Here is an 18,413-nt window from a genome sequence, read left to right on the forward strand (position 1 = left end):
TGATGAACAACTGTCCTCAGTGGAAGTAGGAAACATATCAAGAGGAAAGAGGCCTGAACTGCGATAGGAGAAATTTAGTTTGTTCTTGAAAAAAATAAGATTTTAAGATGCTGGACTGCATTTCCAATGGAAGAGGACTTCTGTTCTTGAAAAGCATTATGAAAGCACCTTTCTGATTTCAGTTTTTATACAGTTCAGTGTCAGAGGCATTGTGAATATGCAGAGATTGAACAAAAGGATGTTTAATTATTTTATTGCTGTTATAGCCTAGTGTATTTTAAAATGTCTAAGGGGTATTAAGACACTGTCCTTGCCCTTTGGGAGCTTATAAGCATTTTAATTACACAATCTTAAAATTAAACAAAACTAATGTTTAATTGAAATTAATTATAAAAGGCAATAATGCATAAGAAAGGTGAACACTGATGATATAAAACTTGAAGAAGCACAATGTCTAATCTAATTTAGACACAGGGAAAAGGGCTTTAAGAAATTAAAGGCAATACCTAATAATGGGATTATTTCTAATATTTATGTTTGGTTTACAAAGCAGCAGTATCTCTTTCCTCACATTTATGTTGCTCAGTACATTCTCTTCATCTGAGGTAATGTTACCTGTTTTTTACTATCTGCTATGAAAGCACAAAGACCATGTCTACTCAGTCATTTTTGGCCCATAGAGCAACATTTGCATAGAGGCACTTAATTCTCTGTGATAGGCAGGGCTCTCTCTGTGTTGTTGGTGTGATTAGAAGCATTCTCCAGCTGGTGGAAGATAATCCCCTATTAGCAATCTGTGAAGGACTAAATAATAATGTTAGAAATAAAAAATACTGGAGAGGGTGTGGAGAAAAGGGGAACCTCCTACACTGCTGGTAGGAATGTAAAATGATACAGCCACTATGGAGAACAGTATGGAGGTTCCTTAAGAAACTACAAATAGAACTACCATACGACCCAGCAATCCCACTCCTGGGCATATATCCAGACAAAACTATAACTCGAAAAGATACATGCACCCCAATGTTCATAGCACCACTATTATAATAGCCAAGACGTGGAAACAACCTAAATGCACATCAACAGAAGAATGGATAAAGAAGATGTGAGATAGATAGATATAGATATAGATATAGATATACACACAATAGAATACTACTCAGCCACAAAAAAGAATGAAACTTTGCCATTTGCAACAACATGGACAGACTTGGAGCACATTATGCTAGGTGATAAAAGTCAGACAGAGAGAAACAAGTACTGTATTATATCATTTATATAGGGAATCTAAAAAATACAACAAACTAGTTCTTTTCTTGACCTAAATGGTGATTAAGAGTGTTTGTCCTACTTCAAAAAATTAAAAATAGAACTACCATATGATCCAGCAATTCCACTTCTGCATATTTATCTGAAACAAACAAACAAACAAACAAGAAACTAACAGTAAAAGGTCTATGCACCATGATGTTCACTGAAGCATTATTTGCAATAGCTGAGACATGGAAGCAACCTAAGTGTTCATCAATGGATGAATGGGTAAAGAAAATGTGGTATATATGCATAGTGTGAAATATTATTCAACCATATAAAAGAAGGAAATCCTGCTATTTGTGACAACATGGATGGACTTTGAGGGCATTATGCTAAGTGAGATAAGACAGACAGAGAAAGACAAATACTGAAATATCTACTTATATGTGGGATTTAAAAAACAAAAACAAAAAGTCAAACTCAGAGATACAGAGAAGACATTAGTGGTTGCCAGAGGTAGGGCAGGGCAGGGAGGGGTGGGGTGCAAAAATGGGTGAAGGGGGTCAAAAGGGACAAATTTCCAGTTATAAAATAAATAAGTCCTGGGGATGTAATATACAGCATGGTGACTATAGTTAATAACACTGTATTGTGTATTTGAAAGTTGTTTAGAGTATATGAAAAATTTGTAACTATGTGGGGTGGTAGATGTTAACTAGACTTATTGTGGTGATCATTTTACAATATATACATAAATCGAATCATTATGTTGTATACCTGAAACTAATAGAATATTATGTCAATTATATCTCAATAAAAATATTTGTTGAGTGTTAAAAGTTAAAAGTTAAGGGGCTTCCCTGGTGGCGCAGTGGTTGAGAATCCGCCTGCCAATGCAGGGGACACGGGTTTGTGCCCCGGTCCGGGAAGATCCCACATGCCACGGAGCGGCTGGGCCCGTGAGCCATAGCCGCTGAGCCTGCGCGTCCAGAGCCTGTGCTCTGCAACGGGAGAGGCCACAACAGTGAGGCCCGCATACCACAAAAAAAAAAAAAAAAAAAAAGTTGAAAGTTAAAAAGTGTTTGTTCTAAACTATAAATCAAAAAGATACATGTACCCCTATATTTATAGCAGCACTATTTATAATAACCAAGACATGGAAGCAACCTAAATGTCCATTGACAGATGAATGGATCAAGAAGATGTGGTATACATATACAGTGGAATACTACTCAACCATAAAAAAATGAAATAATGCCATTTGCAGCAACATGGATGGACCTAGAGATTATCATACTAAGTGAAGTAAGTCAGAGAAAGACAAATATATATCACTTATATGTGGAATCTAAAATATGACACAAATGAACATATTTATAAAACAGAAACAGACTCACAGACATAGAGAACAGACTTGTGGTTGCCAAGGGGGAGAGGGATGAGGGAGGGATAGACTGGGAGTTTGGGATTAGCAGATGCAAACTATTATATATAGAATGGATAAACAACAAAGTCCTTCTGTATAGCACAGAGAACTATATTCAGTATCCTGTGATAAACCATAATAGAAAAGAATATGAAAAAGAATATATATGTATAACTGATTCACTTTGCTGTGCAGAAGAAATTAACACAACATTGTAAATCATCTATACTTCAATAAAATAAATTTTTAAAATAATTATAATGGTAGAGAAAGTAAGCACCCATGGTGATGACCATTATCCATAACTGCCTGGAATCCACCAAATTCTTATTCAGGTTTTGGTTAAGAGGCCAAGCTCTGGACTCAGTCTGACTGGATTCAAGTCCTGGTTCTACTACCTACTGGCTGTACAAACCCAGATAATGTACTTGCTTTCCTAAGCTTCACTTTCCTCATCCAAACAATGGGGGTGATCATTGTTATGAGGATTAAATTGGTTTTTACATGAAACTTACTTAGCATAGTTCCTGGCACTCAGTGCCCTCTAAAGGTTAGCTATTATTACATGTTGAATACAACAGAATGAATATTATATACTATATTAGTTTGCTAGGGCTGTCATAACAAAAAAAAAAGAAGAAGAAGAAGAAGAAGAAGAAGATGAGGAAAGCAAAACTACAGAGCAGGTGGCTTAAACAATCAAAATTTATTTCCTCACAGTCTGTTGGCTAGAATTCCAAGATCAGGGTGTCAGCAGGGTTGGTTTTCTCTGAGGCCTCTCTCCTTGGTTGACATATGGCCACCTTCTCTCTGTGTCCTCACATGGTGTTTCCTCTGTGCATACCTCTGGTGTTTCTTTGTCCAAATTTCCTCTTATAAGGATACCAGTTAGATTGGATTAAGGTATACCCTAACAGCCTCATTTTAATTTAATAAACTCTTTAAAGGCCCTATCTCCAAATAGTCACATTCTCAGGTACTGGGGGTTAGGGCTTCAACATAGGACTTTAGGGAGACACAATTCAGCCCATAACATATACTTACCTCACTCTACTCAAAAACATTCCACACAATAAGAAAATCTCAAATAATTCTGAGGAAAAGTCTCAGTTCTCATAACTTCTCAGCTTTCAAACATAGAGAGAACCTATGTAACCTCATTTAACTCTGAGAGGATAGACAGATAGATGGATATACATATATGCAGACACATACACACACACACACTCTATCTACCTAGTATACAGGTGCCAATCACAATTTGTAAAACAGCTCTCTGGATGCAAACCACTCTGCCAAAAAAGCATCATCATCAATGAAAATAAATGATTCACCTAAAGTATACAAAGTAGTTACTATACTCAAAGCACAAGAATTACACTGCATGAGCAATTATGTTCTCCTTAGATCACAAATTCATTGAAGAAAGGAACCATGACAGGTTAGTAAAAATTTACAAACAGATCAGCATAAAAAATGAACTTGGAAAGGTTTTTGTACCTTTGACTGACACTCTTAAAATTCATTTTTGTTTTCGATATTGTTTTGATAGGCAATTGCGGTTGCAACTAGAATAGCACATGCAATGAATGCAGTAATCCAGTATCTGAATTATGGTGACCACAGTAAAAAAAAATTACCTTAAGTGTTACTAGTCACATGACCATTATTTAGCGATGCAGGCCCACAAAGCATTAGGCTCAAAAAGCATTTCATACAAGCATACAAACTGGATACTAATTCACGTTATGAATATCCGTTGACCACCAACAAAATACCCTGGACAGTATATACCACTCAAAAAAACTCCATGGAAAATGGCCAGACCCCAGGAATCTGGGGATGGAGGCAAGGTCTTCCTGAAAAAATGATGCACAGACCTACAGAAATACATATAGTATGTAGCTCAAATGAGAAAATGTGTGAAAGGGCTTTAAAAACTCTAAAGCACTTTATTAGTCTAAGGTGGCATTTTTAAGATGATCTTATTCTGCCCTTACCCCATTCAGAGGATCTAATTATGATTCAACCAAACACTCTTTTCCTAACAGATAAGCAAGAACAAGAAATCTGATTAACTGAAATGGGAAATTGAATCAAACATGTGAGAAAAAGGCCAAAATTTGATATACAGTAAGTTAAGGTAACTCTTTAATATTGATCATCATCTTAGAGTGTCTAATTTTTCCCCTGCTGACAACACTACCTGGATCAAGAAAGCATTGTCTCGTAAGAAATATCCCTGTGTCATGCCACTTGTTTTATAATGGTAACAGTAAATTTTGCACAGAGCTTTTAAAGGATATGTGGTATAGAGACCATACTATTCAACAACCAAAACAAACATTAAAAAACACTTCTCATGTAATTATCTCATGCTCTATGGCTGATCAAAATTGTTGCAATAATTGAAAAATTTTTAAAAATTAATAATAATTTTTTTAAAATTGTTGTCATAAATAATTTTTTTTAATTTTTAAATAAAAATAAATAATTTTTTTAAAAATATGAAATAATAACTACACGAGTGTTAAATGTCTTATATCAAACATCAGATTTTAAATGTATTCTTTTTACCTGATGATATACACAGAGAAAGAAGCTCAATCGAAATTTTTAACATGATCACAAGCAAAATACACAGAAAATAAACTTGCAGTGCAGAATCCTACATGAAAAGGATATCTTTTTGTTTCTAATATCAGGATACACTATAAAACATAACTACTCCATACTCATAAATATTAATGCATCAATTTACAAAATATATGTCTAAACGAAAGTCAATATTCATACTGTCTTTTCGATGTTTCCAAATGCCCAAGGTAAGATGACTTGCTAATATTTTATAATTGACATTATCTTAGCATTCCTTAAACAATGAATTTAATCTGACATGATGAAATAATGTAATTTATGACAATGCACTGGAAGGGAAGGGACTGATAAGAAATTGTTCTAAAAATGAATGGAGGTATAAATAACAAAACCTTTCAAAACATATGCAGATATTCCTATCCAAAACAAGTATAATACACAACTAGCTTGCAGTATCAAAACATAAGGAAATGGGAAGGAAGCTACTCATTGCACATAATGAATGTGAAATTAGAAAAGACCAAAAGTGGAATTTTAATATTGCTTTTGTTATTTTTAAAAGATCACTTATAAAATATACCCTCATTAAACAGTCTTAGGTCTTATTTTCACCTGATTACCAAATGAGCTTTTCTACTTTATATATACTAGTTAAAAATAATTGCACTGATTATTTTTATTCTGACTGAATTTAGATTTTTAACAAAATTGTCACCACCATAAAACTAAATATTTTGCAGTAGCAACTATCCTACAATCTCTAAACCTATAACAAGAGAAAGAGGAATAAAAAACAATCAAATTGGCGTACAAATAAGCCATGTTTTATCAGGAAGCAGCTACTTCAAACTCTAATAATCAATGTTTTGTCTCCCCCTTCTGGACCATAGAATTATTTTTTTAAAAAAGAAACAGCAAAGTAAGATTTGATCTTTTTTTCACAGGATATATTCAAATAATTGGTCTGACACAAGTGTAACATTACATGAAGTAATCATGGCAATTCCTTTAGATCAGTAAGCTAATAAAACTTCAATTTAATAATGCAATAGCAGCTTAACAGCCCACAAATACATACTGCCACGCTTAGTGGTATTTTATGGCTATTATAATTAGTAGGTAGCTTGTAGTAAGAAACACATCAATAGCATTTTGAATTTATTACTTTGAGCCTGGCTATAAGTTTACTGTTAACAGGAACTTTCTTTCAGCATGAACTTCTTCACCAGTCTAGGGAAACAAATTCATTTGGCTCTATTTTGAGAAAAACGTCCTATAATATTCACTCAATCGTGCCCAAAATTGCCATGCCCCAATTAGGGCAAAGAAACATACACATGTACCTACCCTTCACCTATGATGGGGCTGTCCTTTTGACTCAGATTATTTAGAAACACTGCAAAACGTACAAATGTGATATCCTAATTACATAAAATGGCTTATCTAGTAAGCAATACTACAGGCCACCAAAATGATTAGCTCTTTTCTGTCCAGGTCCATTGAGTCAACAAGAAACACACATGACCTTCATTGCCTAGTACAGGTAATGAGGCTGTGGTTTATAAACAGGTAAATGTTATTAGAATGATAAACAACATATGTTCAGCAGCATGTGCAGAGAATATATTTACAATAGTTAAAGTAGGTGTTTGAAACAGAAAACCTAATTATAAAAGTCTACTCTATGCTACGAGTGCCAAAGAAATGGTCTTGCGTGGTAATAACTTTATTCTTGTTTCTGTGATTTTACTAATTTCTCCTTGATTAACATGTCTAAACTGAACTCATCCTGTTTTACTCCAAACGTAGTCTTGCTCCTGACATCTCCATGAAGGCTCAAGTCACCATCACTTCAGTCACCCATGCTTGCAAATTCACTCATTATTGATTCACACATCTCCTCTGCCCTTTTTCATCATTTGCTGAAGCTGATATATTCTACTTCTGCAATCTCTCTCTCTCATCTGTCACCTCCACTTAGTTCTTACTAACCTCTCTCCATTTCAGGGTCTTATTACTTCAAGTACAGCAACAACCCCCAGCTTGCTCTCCCTGTCCCAGTCTCTAACCTCTCCAATTTCCACTGCTCCATTAATCTTCCCCAAATGCAACTCAGATTTTGTCATTCCATTGCTCAAAACCTTCCAGGATTCCTCACTGACTATTAAAGTAACCATCTCCTTGGCATATCCCTCCTAAAATGACCTTAACCTACCTTTCCACATTTACAACCCCCTGATATACTTAACCTATGTTTTTAGTCACCTTAACAAAAACACCCCCATACTTCCCCTTGGTTCACTCCACTCCATCCACAGTGGCCTCTTTGTAATTCTTCAAATACTCAAGGCACACTCCTACCTCAAAGCCAGGGCACTCGATGCTCTCTCTGCCTGTAAAGCTCTTCCCTAGATATTTGCATTGGCTCTCCCCAGTTTCACTCATGTCTCTGTTCAAATGTCATTTGCTCAGAGAGCTCACCAATCTAAAATAGCACATCGCTGATCACACTCGGCTTTCTCATCTTGCTTTTTTTCCTTCATAGCTCTTACCACTACCTGCCGTTATATTTGATATGCATCTTATTGTCTGCCTCCCCAAGTAGAAATATAAGCTCCATGAGGAATTTATCTGTAATGGTTCATCATCCAAGCACCTAGAATAGTGTCTGGCACATAATAGGTGGGCAGTAACTTTTTTTCCAAAAAAGAAAAGAATCTGTGGCTAGAGAGATTAACCAGACCTAGAGAATGAATGAGTGCTGAATCAGGATTTAAATTCAGGTCTTTACAATGCCAAAATAAACACTATCCCAAAACACACCCTACTGCTTGCCCTAGGCGCTCAACTATTTCTGTCATTAAGTTACTTTATATTTAACATTGTTAGGTCTGGTCATTATAATTCTATTTTCCAATTATCATATGTAATCATGTCAATTTTTACCCTTTTTTCCCACAGAAGAATGGTTCTTCTTCCTCCTGTGGATACATTATTCCTGGTTTGCAGTGAAATCAAATTAGTCATTTTAGCTGATTCACAAACCTGTTTCATGCAATGTGTTACTAAATAATAAAAACAATTTATTTTCTTTCAAAAAGTTTACAACACTTACCTATAACTAGAAGCCATTGAAAAAGTCACTCAGTTCTTTCTATCTCTATCCTACTCTAAGTTCTCTTTTGCTATTTTAAGATATTGATAAGAAGATATTCTACCCTTTCTTAGATAGCATCTATAACAAATCTTCAACTATCTTATTAAATCTTTAAAATAACCTTGTCAATATTATCTTGAGACCATATATGAATTTTTAATTTTTTTCAAAGCCCAGCAATAATCTATACCACATAACATATAGCTTCCAATAAACAGGCAAAACATTCTCTTTCTTCCATCCAGCCAAATCCTTCTCACCATTCTTGACCCAGAATAAATCACTCTATTAAATAGCACACATCTTGAATACTTAGCAAAAAAAAAAAAAAAAAGAGGCAGCTCAAAGTCTCATCTTGTTTTACCATGTTATCTTCATGTTTTATGTCTGTCATACCAAGCATTTCATGAAATTTAATACATTTAACCAAAAAATGTAATTTAGAAATGCTATTTGCAAGGTTCTTAATATGCTAAATATATTAAATATAAACAATAAACTTCAAAACCGTACTGAATTGAGTATTATTATCCTCATTGTGTTAATAGGGAGACTGAGGTTCAGAGACATTAAGTAAATTATTTAAGGTCACACAGTTAGTATGTAGCAGAGTTGGAATCTGAGCTCAGGTCTATTTGCCTCTGAATCCATGACCTCTACTAAAATTTGTATCCCTTCATAGGGTCTATATTGTGGACATAAAAAGACAGACCTGTACGGTAACAGAAAGTATTATTCAAGGACATACATTATTATAAACTAAAGTAATATCGGAGTATTAGACATACATTATTATAAACTAAAGTAATAGAGGAGTATTATAAAAGAGGCCCTTAAAGAACATATAATGTAATAGAAACTATAAAATAGAGTAGAAAGTGATTCCAAAGAAAGTTAAAAATAAAGTGCTATAGAAGTTCAGAGAAATTACTAGGAGGAAATCAGGAGGTGGGGGAACGGGGGGGGGGGTAAGGTCATCGGGATAGACTTCATGGAAGAGCTGAGGATGGAGAGAATGTTGACACAGGAAGGAAAATATTCGAAGCAAAAAAAAAAAAAAAAATCCAATGAGCCAAGTCAGAAGCAAGACTGAAGACTGCTTGAGGCTGAGTGGGTGGTTATGTTCAGGTAACAGCCTTATTTTTAAAGTAAATTTCTGAAAGAGAATAGTGAAAACTAAGGCTAATGGTAGTCTGAGATCAGGAGGACCTCAAATGCCTCCAATTCTGCTTCTAATCCACACTGGAGAGATAAAAGGAAGACAGGGTCATGAAGACCTGGTTCATTACATATTCCATCTTTCCAGTTTTCTACATCACTCATTTTTGGACCAACATATGTAGTCTTTAGGCAACCAGAATACTTAAAGTGGTTATTCTAGGATTTCTTCTGTGTTGAACACTTCTTATGAAATTCTTATCTGTTCATTTGATCAACAAACACTTCCCATCTTTTGTAGATTAGTGAGACCACGAAAAATAAGCCCTTTTGTACCTGACTTTCACCTGGTGATTTTAAATATTTTTCTTCACTCCTCTCTCTAGTCTCAACAAACAACAAAAAACCTTCCTCCTGAAGGCACCCTTCCCACCTAAACTCTAGAATTAATTCCCTCATCACTTCCTCTAGAAGCTGGTCTATCCCTAGAGTATCCTCCCCTTATTGCAGGATTTGCAAACTCCAACGTAAGAAGCAGCTCACAGATAAAACAATGGGTATGAAATCATTTCTACTGTAGATCAATCATAACATCTTTCTCATTACAGTGTCTTTCAAAACACTCTGAGACAAGATGAAACTGTTCACTAAACCATAAGCAGCCACTTTGCAACCTTTCCTATATTACATCTTCATGCCCTATCTTATATTCTGTTTTCCTGTCTACCTTCCCCATTAGACCTAGTATTTTGAGGGCACCAGCTATGTTCATTGGGGAAGAAAAACATAATTTATCATAATAAAATGTGCTAAATATTATAATTGAGCTATATACACGGTGCTATGGAAAGGAAGGTGTTATCTAAGACGGCTTCTCCTTCAAAGACTGACATGAAGCTTAATTTTGATGGATGTTTAGGAGCTTGCTGGGCACACTCAAGAAGAAAAGGGCATTCTGGCTCAAAGAAACAGAATGTGCTTGATTTAGAGGGATTAAAGAATAGGATGTTAAGGAATTGCCAAGCGTTTCTGTACAGAGGACAGGCGCATGTAAGAATGCAGCTGGAGGTGAAATTAGAAAAGGAAGCGGGGATAAGATCACAAAAGGAATAGGGAGCCATTTGAAAGTTTTGATGGGGTAGCAGCAGCATCTCTTGTAACCATGCAGAGCATGCGTGGGTGGGGTGTGAGAGCCAAGACTAGGAGAGTATTGAGGAGACTGGGGCAGTCACAGGTGTGTTAAATGATGGGTCCGAGATTAGGAGAGAGAGCTGAGAGTTACTTAGGAGAAAGAACTTGGTAACTGGATGTGGAGAAATCAGTAATCTTTCAGTAGCTTCTGGCATAGGCCATTGGATTGCTTATGGTACCAAGAGCAGAAATATAGGCTGGCTCTGGCCCACATTAAAATGAGCTCCAGATTCCTTCATTGCCCCAAACTCTGTTATTTAACCCCACCCTTATACACCTAAGCCTCCAGTTTAATGCAGGTCCTCACTGACTCACACAAGTCTCCTAGGTAGCACCCCAAACAAATCTCTCTCTATCCTAATCCAGTATTTCTCAAAGTCAGCTCTTGAGCCTACCTTATCAGAATCTCCTGTGGTGCTTGATAAAAAGGCAGAGTTCTTGGCCCTATCCCAGACCCCGTGAAGGACAAAATCTGCATTTTGATACTTTCAATTTTGGGAACCACTAGCCTGATCTAGCCTACCTACTACTATCAAATTTATTTTTCTTAAACCCTGCTTCCCTCATGTCACTTGCTTGCTCCAACTAATTTCTAATCTTCTACATGGACTTCAAGATCCTCTTTCAACCTGATTTTTGAATCTTTCCAATTTACATTTTTGTTCTTTGTTCCAACAAAGTCAACCTCATCTCTCATTTCCCTCTTCTCCTCCCAGCCCCTCCCAAACACAGTTTGGTTCTTTCTCCAAGTCTTTGCATTCAATATTACTTCCACAATCTGTGAGCTTCTCCATCATCTCTCCTCCCCAGTCAAATCCCAGCCACCAGATCCTGAAAGTCTAGAAATTTGCATGGAGTTTTCTCTAATTACTCTAACCCTACTTCTCTCTCCTGCTCATGTATTCCTATTACACTTACAATCAGCCGGCACAATTTAAGGTTTGATTATTTCAACATATATTATTGAAACTATAAGGTCTTATCTCATTCTTATTTGCCAGTCATCAGTGTGCCTAACACAGTTCTTGGCACATAATAAGCACTGAAGAAATATTTGTTGATTTTTGAAATCATCCCAAAAGATGGATGGCTTTGTTTTCCCCTAAATGTCACGTGAATTCAAAAAGAATAAAAAAGAAGATTCAATTTTTAAAAGCAAAACATATGTAAATATATTTACTATTCTAGATACCACGTTACCTGATGATGCTAAAGATAATGTTTCCTGGCCTGTTTTCGAAATGCAGACTGCTTAATCATGAAGGCAAGGTAATTACAAATAGCTCTTAATTATAATACAGGCCACTTTTGGTGTATTGATGTAATAGTGTATCATGTAATTTTGGCACTGAAATGCAGTGTCTGTAGTAAAAGAACCTTTAGAAGACAGCAACAGAAAGAACCTTAAAAGATAATGCAAGCAAATCACTTCAATTTATCCACTTAATAACTGAACCTCAGAGAAACTACATGACTTGCCCAAAGTCACAGAGCTGATGAGTAGCACCCAACAAAGACAAGCACGCATGTCTCCTGACTGAACATCAAAGGTTGCTCTCATTACACTATGTGCTTAGGGATACTAAAGTCAAAGTCAGATACTTCAATAAGAATTCCTGTTAGCATAAACCAACCTTTTAAGAGTCTCTGCCTGCCATCCTGAAAAACTGAGGTAAAACACACAGTTTTATCAGTATCATAGAGACTGACACGGGCATAATTATCAAAAAAAAAAGAAAAAAATTTTAAAAAGAAGTAAAACTTTCTAAGACAAAATATACAAGCATATTCTACTTCTAAAGCATTTCCCAAAACCAAAGGAAAAATACTTACCATAGCTAAATTCTATTCACCTGATCTTAATATTCACCTCACTGTTTTGGTAAAATATATACCAAAAGAAGAACCCAACATATAAAATACTACAAGCAAAAATCACTCAATCCCCAAAAGCACAAATTCACTTCTAAGGGTAAAACACATCTTTTGTACTCACCATAACTTTACTTCCAACTATCTGCATGCAGTGGTCAACGGAGAGTGGTTATGGTGTAAAAAAAAACAAACAGCAACAGTATTAGTAATGAGAAGCTTTTCACAGAAGTTAAGTGTTTAGTAAATTAGTAAATAGCTACCCCCTATGTATACTTTTAATACTTTAGATCTAGAGGCTAACACAAATATATCAGTATTGATTTCTACCATATTTCAAAAATGTGTAAAGTCTGCAGAATAAAGATTCCCACATAAAAGATTATTACAACTTGAGGATTTTCTTTTTTAATTTTCTGTAACGGGCTTCTCAGCTAGTGTAGTGTAAACATCAAGTAATGCAAGATTAAGTGTAATCAGGCATCAGATATTTTATCAGCCCACAACCCCTCAAAAAAAATTATCACAAGAAAATCGAATTTTTTCCAAATACTGCTTTTTTTTTTCTTTCCTTATTTTAACAGGTATACTATTAAGGTTGAAATTATGGATTTTAGAATATAAATGTTGCATTTAAAGTCATGCATTAAGTTAATAAATAAACTTTAGGTTGAAAACTGGAATATTTTATATTGTTATGAATTTAAGGTTTAAAATATTGTTCTATATTACACTTGAAAATTACAAAGCAGATAGATTGCTTATGATTCTAGTTTTCTAGGTCATCCTAGAATTTCTATTATACAGTTTTGTATATAATGCTAATACAAAGAAGTAGTTTGTATTTAAACATAGTTATTCATAAGGAGGAAACAGTTCAAAAATTACAACCTCGACTGAGCTTTTCTAATAGCTAAGAGAAAAGAGAATGTATGAAAATTTGTGTTTAAGAAAGCAAGAAGTAAAATCATAGTCCTAAAACATAATTTTATACTAAAATCCAATCTAAATCATTGTTATCAGTTTCCTACACTTGATTATTAAGCAATGTTCAAAAAAGACCTAATCCACAATTGAAAACCATTAATCTGATAGCAGTTTTATTATCACTATGTGCTGTTTTTCAGACAGTACTTTAAAAAATGAAAATCAAATATAATTGAAATCCCAATAAGAATTCTAAGTTTAACGGGATACTGCAAAATACAAAAAGATAATGACAGTTTCCCAGTAAATTATTTCAGAGGAATCCATGAATCTCCAAATAGAGAAGTAGCTTTCTTAAATATTCATTCAACAGACTATTTACAGGCAGTGACTATTTAGTTGAATAAAAGCTTCTGTGGTGCCATTAACCACCTTCTGAATTGAAAGATATGCTATTGACCTAAATTATTTCCTCCCACCAAAAAGACAGAGATCTTATTTGTCCCTTGTTTATTTAGCACAGACAAGAAACTAAAACAATGAATGCAAGCCTTCTTAACAATTAAGGCAGGTCTATACTGGGTGAAACGACCAGAATACCGCCCATTTAATGATTCATTCCGATTGCAAAATGATTGCATTTAGCTAAAGCACATATAGCAAAGAGATTAAATGAGACAAGGAAAACTAAAAGAAACTGGTTTGGTCATGTTTGGGTTCGATTGTTTCATCATATCTAGATGATGCCTCGAAAAGACCTGAGAAAGAAAATATCTGATAATGGCAAAGGCAAAACCATTAATATATGTATACACACATACAAATAGATATACTACAGCTCTCAAATGCTTATTATATGGGTCAATCTAAAAAAATTTAGAGATGTATTTGGTATCACTATTTTGAATTATTTCCTATTGAGAGATTTTTAAATCAATGATACCTTTCAATGTATCTTCATGAAAATATAATTTTCCATATTTTTAAATCTCAACTTCAAAGATTGAGATTTAAGGTAGAAATAAACGAGTTTCTTAATATTCTCATAAGGACATTGACATCTGGCAAACTAATGTTAGGATTTCAGTCACTAATTTTTCCTCATAAACGTCTATATAGGCTGTTAAAAAATAACATGCAACATTCCCTCTAAATCACTGATGTCTTGTGCCTCTCAGGATTATGAATTGATATGACTATGTTGCAGTATTAACAAAGCTTGGTTTTCCATTTCTGAAAACATATGTTGGTGTTTTGAAAACAAAGGCTCTTCCAGATTATCTGTGGCCAAATTATCTACACATACTAACTACCCTAGATCAGGTCCATAACCACACTTGCTACAATGAGCAAATGAGTACAGCTCCAACAGAGAAAAGGCTCTTTTCCGCTCCCTTAAAGTCCATTCATCCCTGGCAGAGTTACTCAAGCTACTTTTTCCTTCACATTCACACAACTTAACATTCTCTACTAAGGAACTTGAAAAGGAAAAAAACTAAGCAATAGTTTTCATCATTATCTTTCAATTTCCTTTATATTCTCTTATTCCAGGCTAATTTTGGCATAGTCAATTACACAATAAAAGACTCTCCTTTGCTTTAGAAACAGGTTTTGAGACCAAATCTGTGTATTAGTTTCATGTTGCTTTACGGTCCTTACCCACAAACCCAGGAGAATGACCCACGTCTCTTACTGAGCTCATATTTTATTTGTTTTTCAGTTCCATACAAAATGACTAATGCAGGTGTTAAAGGTGGAAATGTACAATTTATGTTTAAATTTAACTATAATTTTCACACATTTTACATATGACTATAAGACATTTTTCCACCACGGACCATAGTCCTTAACTTTGCTTTTACTTCAAGATGAAAGTTTTGGCTACTTGTAAAGCATTTTCATAAAGAAGTGGTTACAATCATAACTACTTTAAATGTGGAAACATTTTTAATCAGTGTATCAATATAATGAAAAAGTAAGCATAAAAAAGTATGACAAGCAAAGCATATCTAAAGCCTAATAAAAGACAGCAGGATGCATTGTAAAGCAATTATACTCCAATAAAGATGTTTAAAAAAAAAAAGACAGCAGGATGAAAACCTTGGTTACACGTAGGTAAATGGGCATAGGTTAGGTTATAAATTTATGCAAATTTTATTGTCATGATCACGAAGAGGTCAAAAGATGAGAGGATGGTTTGTCACTGAATGGCATCCCTATCACCTTCAAAAGGAAATCACACATGCAATTTCCTTTGTTTTCGCCACAGAAAGCACAGCACTAATGAATGTCTCCCCAAAGTGAGAAAGCTTTAAAGCATGCTTATCAACAGGCTTTCTTTCATCATAATATTTGGTCCATGAAAAATACTTGAAAATAAAATGTATAACCTTAGAGCTCTAATGAAAGTTCTATACACACATCAGGTGCTCCTATGTGCTCTAAAGGAAGCAAATAAGGATCACATACTAAATAGTTATAGTACTGATTTTGAGCCTAACACCTTAATTATAGTATTTTCATGTCTTTTGAGAAACATTCAATTTCCATGTTTCAAATAAAGCAATTCTAGAGAGCTCATCCAATGTTTACCCAAAGTTTAGCATTTTAATCTTAAAAATGAGTCTATATATTAAAAGTGCATCTCTCTGGTCAGTTGAAGAGGAAACAATAGGATAAGTGAAAACAAGCTCTACATAGAGATAGAGTCGATATCAAAAGGTTAAGGAGTAAGAGCTTCATACAATCTTGATTATATTCAGTCCCACTTACACAAACAAAAGCAACAGCAAATGAGCCAGAAACACTAACAAAATGTTATCATTAAAAACACCACATAATTATTCATGTATTATTACCTGTACTTTGCACTCAGATTTAGCTATATAGATTTACTAGTGTATTTGCCTTTAGGTATTTGAAAAATAACATTGAATGTACACCCTGCACTTCCTAAAGCATTTTACTGTGAACAATAAGCTGAGTACAAAAATGAGGAGATTCATCAGAATTTTAAAGCAAAACCCTATGCCTCACCTAATTCTATTGAAAACGATGCTCATGGCAAATTTCACTTATCACTTGAAACATATTTCTGCCCTTGGATACCAGAAGCAAATTAAAAAACATGCTGTTGCTCTGCTCTGGCAGAGCTGCAATGCGTTATGTTTAAATAGTTCAACATTCAGATTTAGCTTGCTTGAAATACAATATGGAATCAATACAATTGTAGAATTCAGGGCAAAATGCATCAGTAATTGCCACTGCAATTACTGTACTGAAATAGCATTAATAGGATAGTCAAATAACTTTAGAACATATTTTTCCACTTAAGAGCTATTTTATTCACTGGTCAAGTTTTTAAATTTAAAATATGTATGTCTTAAATGTAAATGTGTGTGTGTGATATACATATTACACAAACATAAAATCACTGTGTGTGATACATACATATATACAAATATAGTGATGTTATGAACTCTAAATGTGAAAAGCTTCTTTACAGAAATGTAAAAGATATATTTTACCATTTCAAAAAATACATTTTTTCTTACAAAAATAAATCAAACCTGAAGACTATTTTTGGAAGCACCTTAGGAAATGAACGAAGAAACACATTCCATTAAAACACGAAGATTTTCCTGCTGAAGACAAGTCTTTTCAATGAACCCTACTTTCAAGTCTTTTGAGACTCGCACAGATTTCATTAAAGCTCCTATTAAACACCCTTCTTTATGTTAAATTTAGCTGTACAATAACCATTATGAGGTAGTTTACAGTTAGCATCACAGAAAATAATGAAAAAAACCAAAACTGCTTATTAAAAACATTGCTAAAAATTTCATGGAAGCAGATACCAGACATATAGCTTTAATGTAAACTTAGTTAAATCTTGTGACTAGGCTATGTTTGTATCTTCTCCCTCAAAATCTGAAATGTTCATGTAACAAACTGTGTATTAAGTGGAATACCTGCAAATTGCTGTCATCTGTTAGTAAGTGCACAAAAACTCAGCCCCAAAACTTACTGGATTAACTCAGAGCCCTCTGTCCTTAGTCTGTCTTATTTATAAGAATGGAAGTCTTTCTAATTAAGAACAGTTTTGAAATACATACAAAATGTATTAAAGTACATGTATATGCTTATTTTACGAAGTCTATATAAGTACATTGAGGCAAGAACTTGGAGAGCCAAGATTTGTTTCTTTTAAAGCAGATAACGCTAAGCTCATTATGTGGGTGCCAGGAGATTCTCACTACTTACAGATTTGGCAGTAGCAGAAATATACTGGACGACCATCTCACGCTTGGTGGTAAAATCTTTGTTTCGTAAAGGAGCTTTTCGCTCTTCATTAAGGTTCATGTCCTCCTGTTTAAAATAACATTTATTGTGAGCATTAGCAAATTTCTGCTTACGAGTTTCAAAAGTGATTAATAAATATTAAACAACAAGGTCCTACCATATAGCACAGGGAACTATACTCAATATCCTATAATAAACCATAATGGAAAAGAATATGAAAAAGAATATATATATATATATATATATATATGTATGTATGACTGAATCACTTTGTTGTACAGCACAAATTAACACACCATTATAAATCAACTATACCTCAATAAAATAAATTTTAAAAAAAGAAAAAGAAAAAAATTCATATTTTTTGTCTTAAAATAGTAAGTCATGCTATGACTAACAACAACCATCATTTTTCTGGCTCCTTCACTATTATTTTTCACTCTATATACCATAATCTTGTATAAACTTTACCATATAATCATGGTTCATGTCACTACCTACTCAATAAATGAGCAGAAAGAAAAAAAA

The 18,413-nt window shown here is 34.2% G+C and overlaps 1 protein-coding gene across 4 annotated transcripts in view; it reads right to left on the reverse strand.

Moving 5' to 3' along the window:
* Nucleotides 1-18,413, reverse strand: part of DIAPH2 (diaphanous related formin 2) — an 886,560-nt gene that overhangs the window by 787,163 nt on the left and 80,984 nt on the right. For 2 of the 4 annotated variants that reach the window (XM_067024270.1, XM_067024268.1), the window contains exons 4-5: nucleotides 17,847-17,951; nucleotides 12,781-12,801 (exon numbers count right to left, since the gene is read on the reverse strand). In XM_067024270.1, the coding sequence (XP_066880371.1) occupies nucleotides 12,781-12,801; nucleotides 17,847-17,951 (126 nt within the window). The remainder of the gene's footprint in view (nucleotides 1-12,780; nucleotides 12,802-17,846; nucleotides 17,952-18,413) is intronic. The other 2 variants (XM_067024271.1, XM_067024269.1) reach the window with 1 other exon arrangement.

The sequence above is a fragment of the Kogia breviceps genome, chromosome X (assembly GCF_026419965.1).
Source record: "Kogia breviceps isolate mKogBre1 chromosome X, mKogBre1 haplotype 1, whole genome shotgun sequence".
In the NCBI taxonomy this organism is placed as follows: Eukaryota; Metazoa; Chordata; class Mammalia; order Artiodactyla; family Physeteridae; genus Kogia; species Kogia breviceps.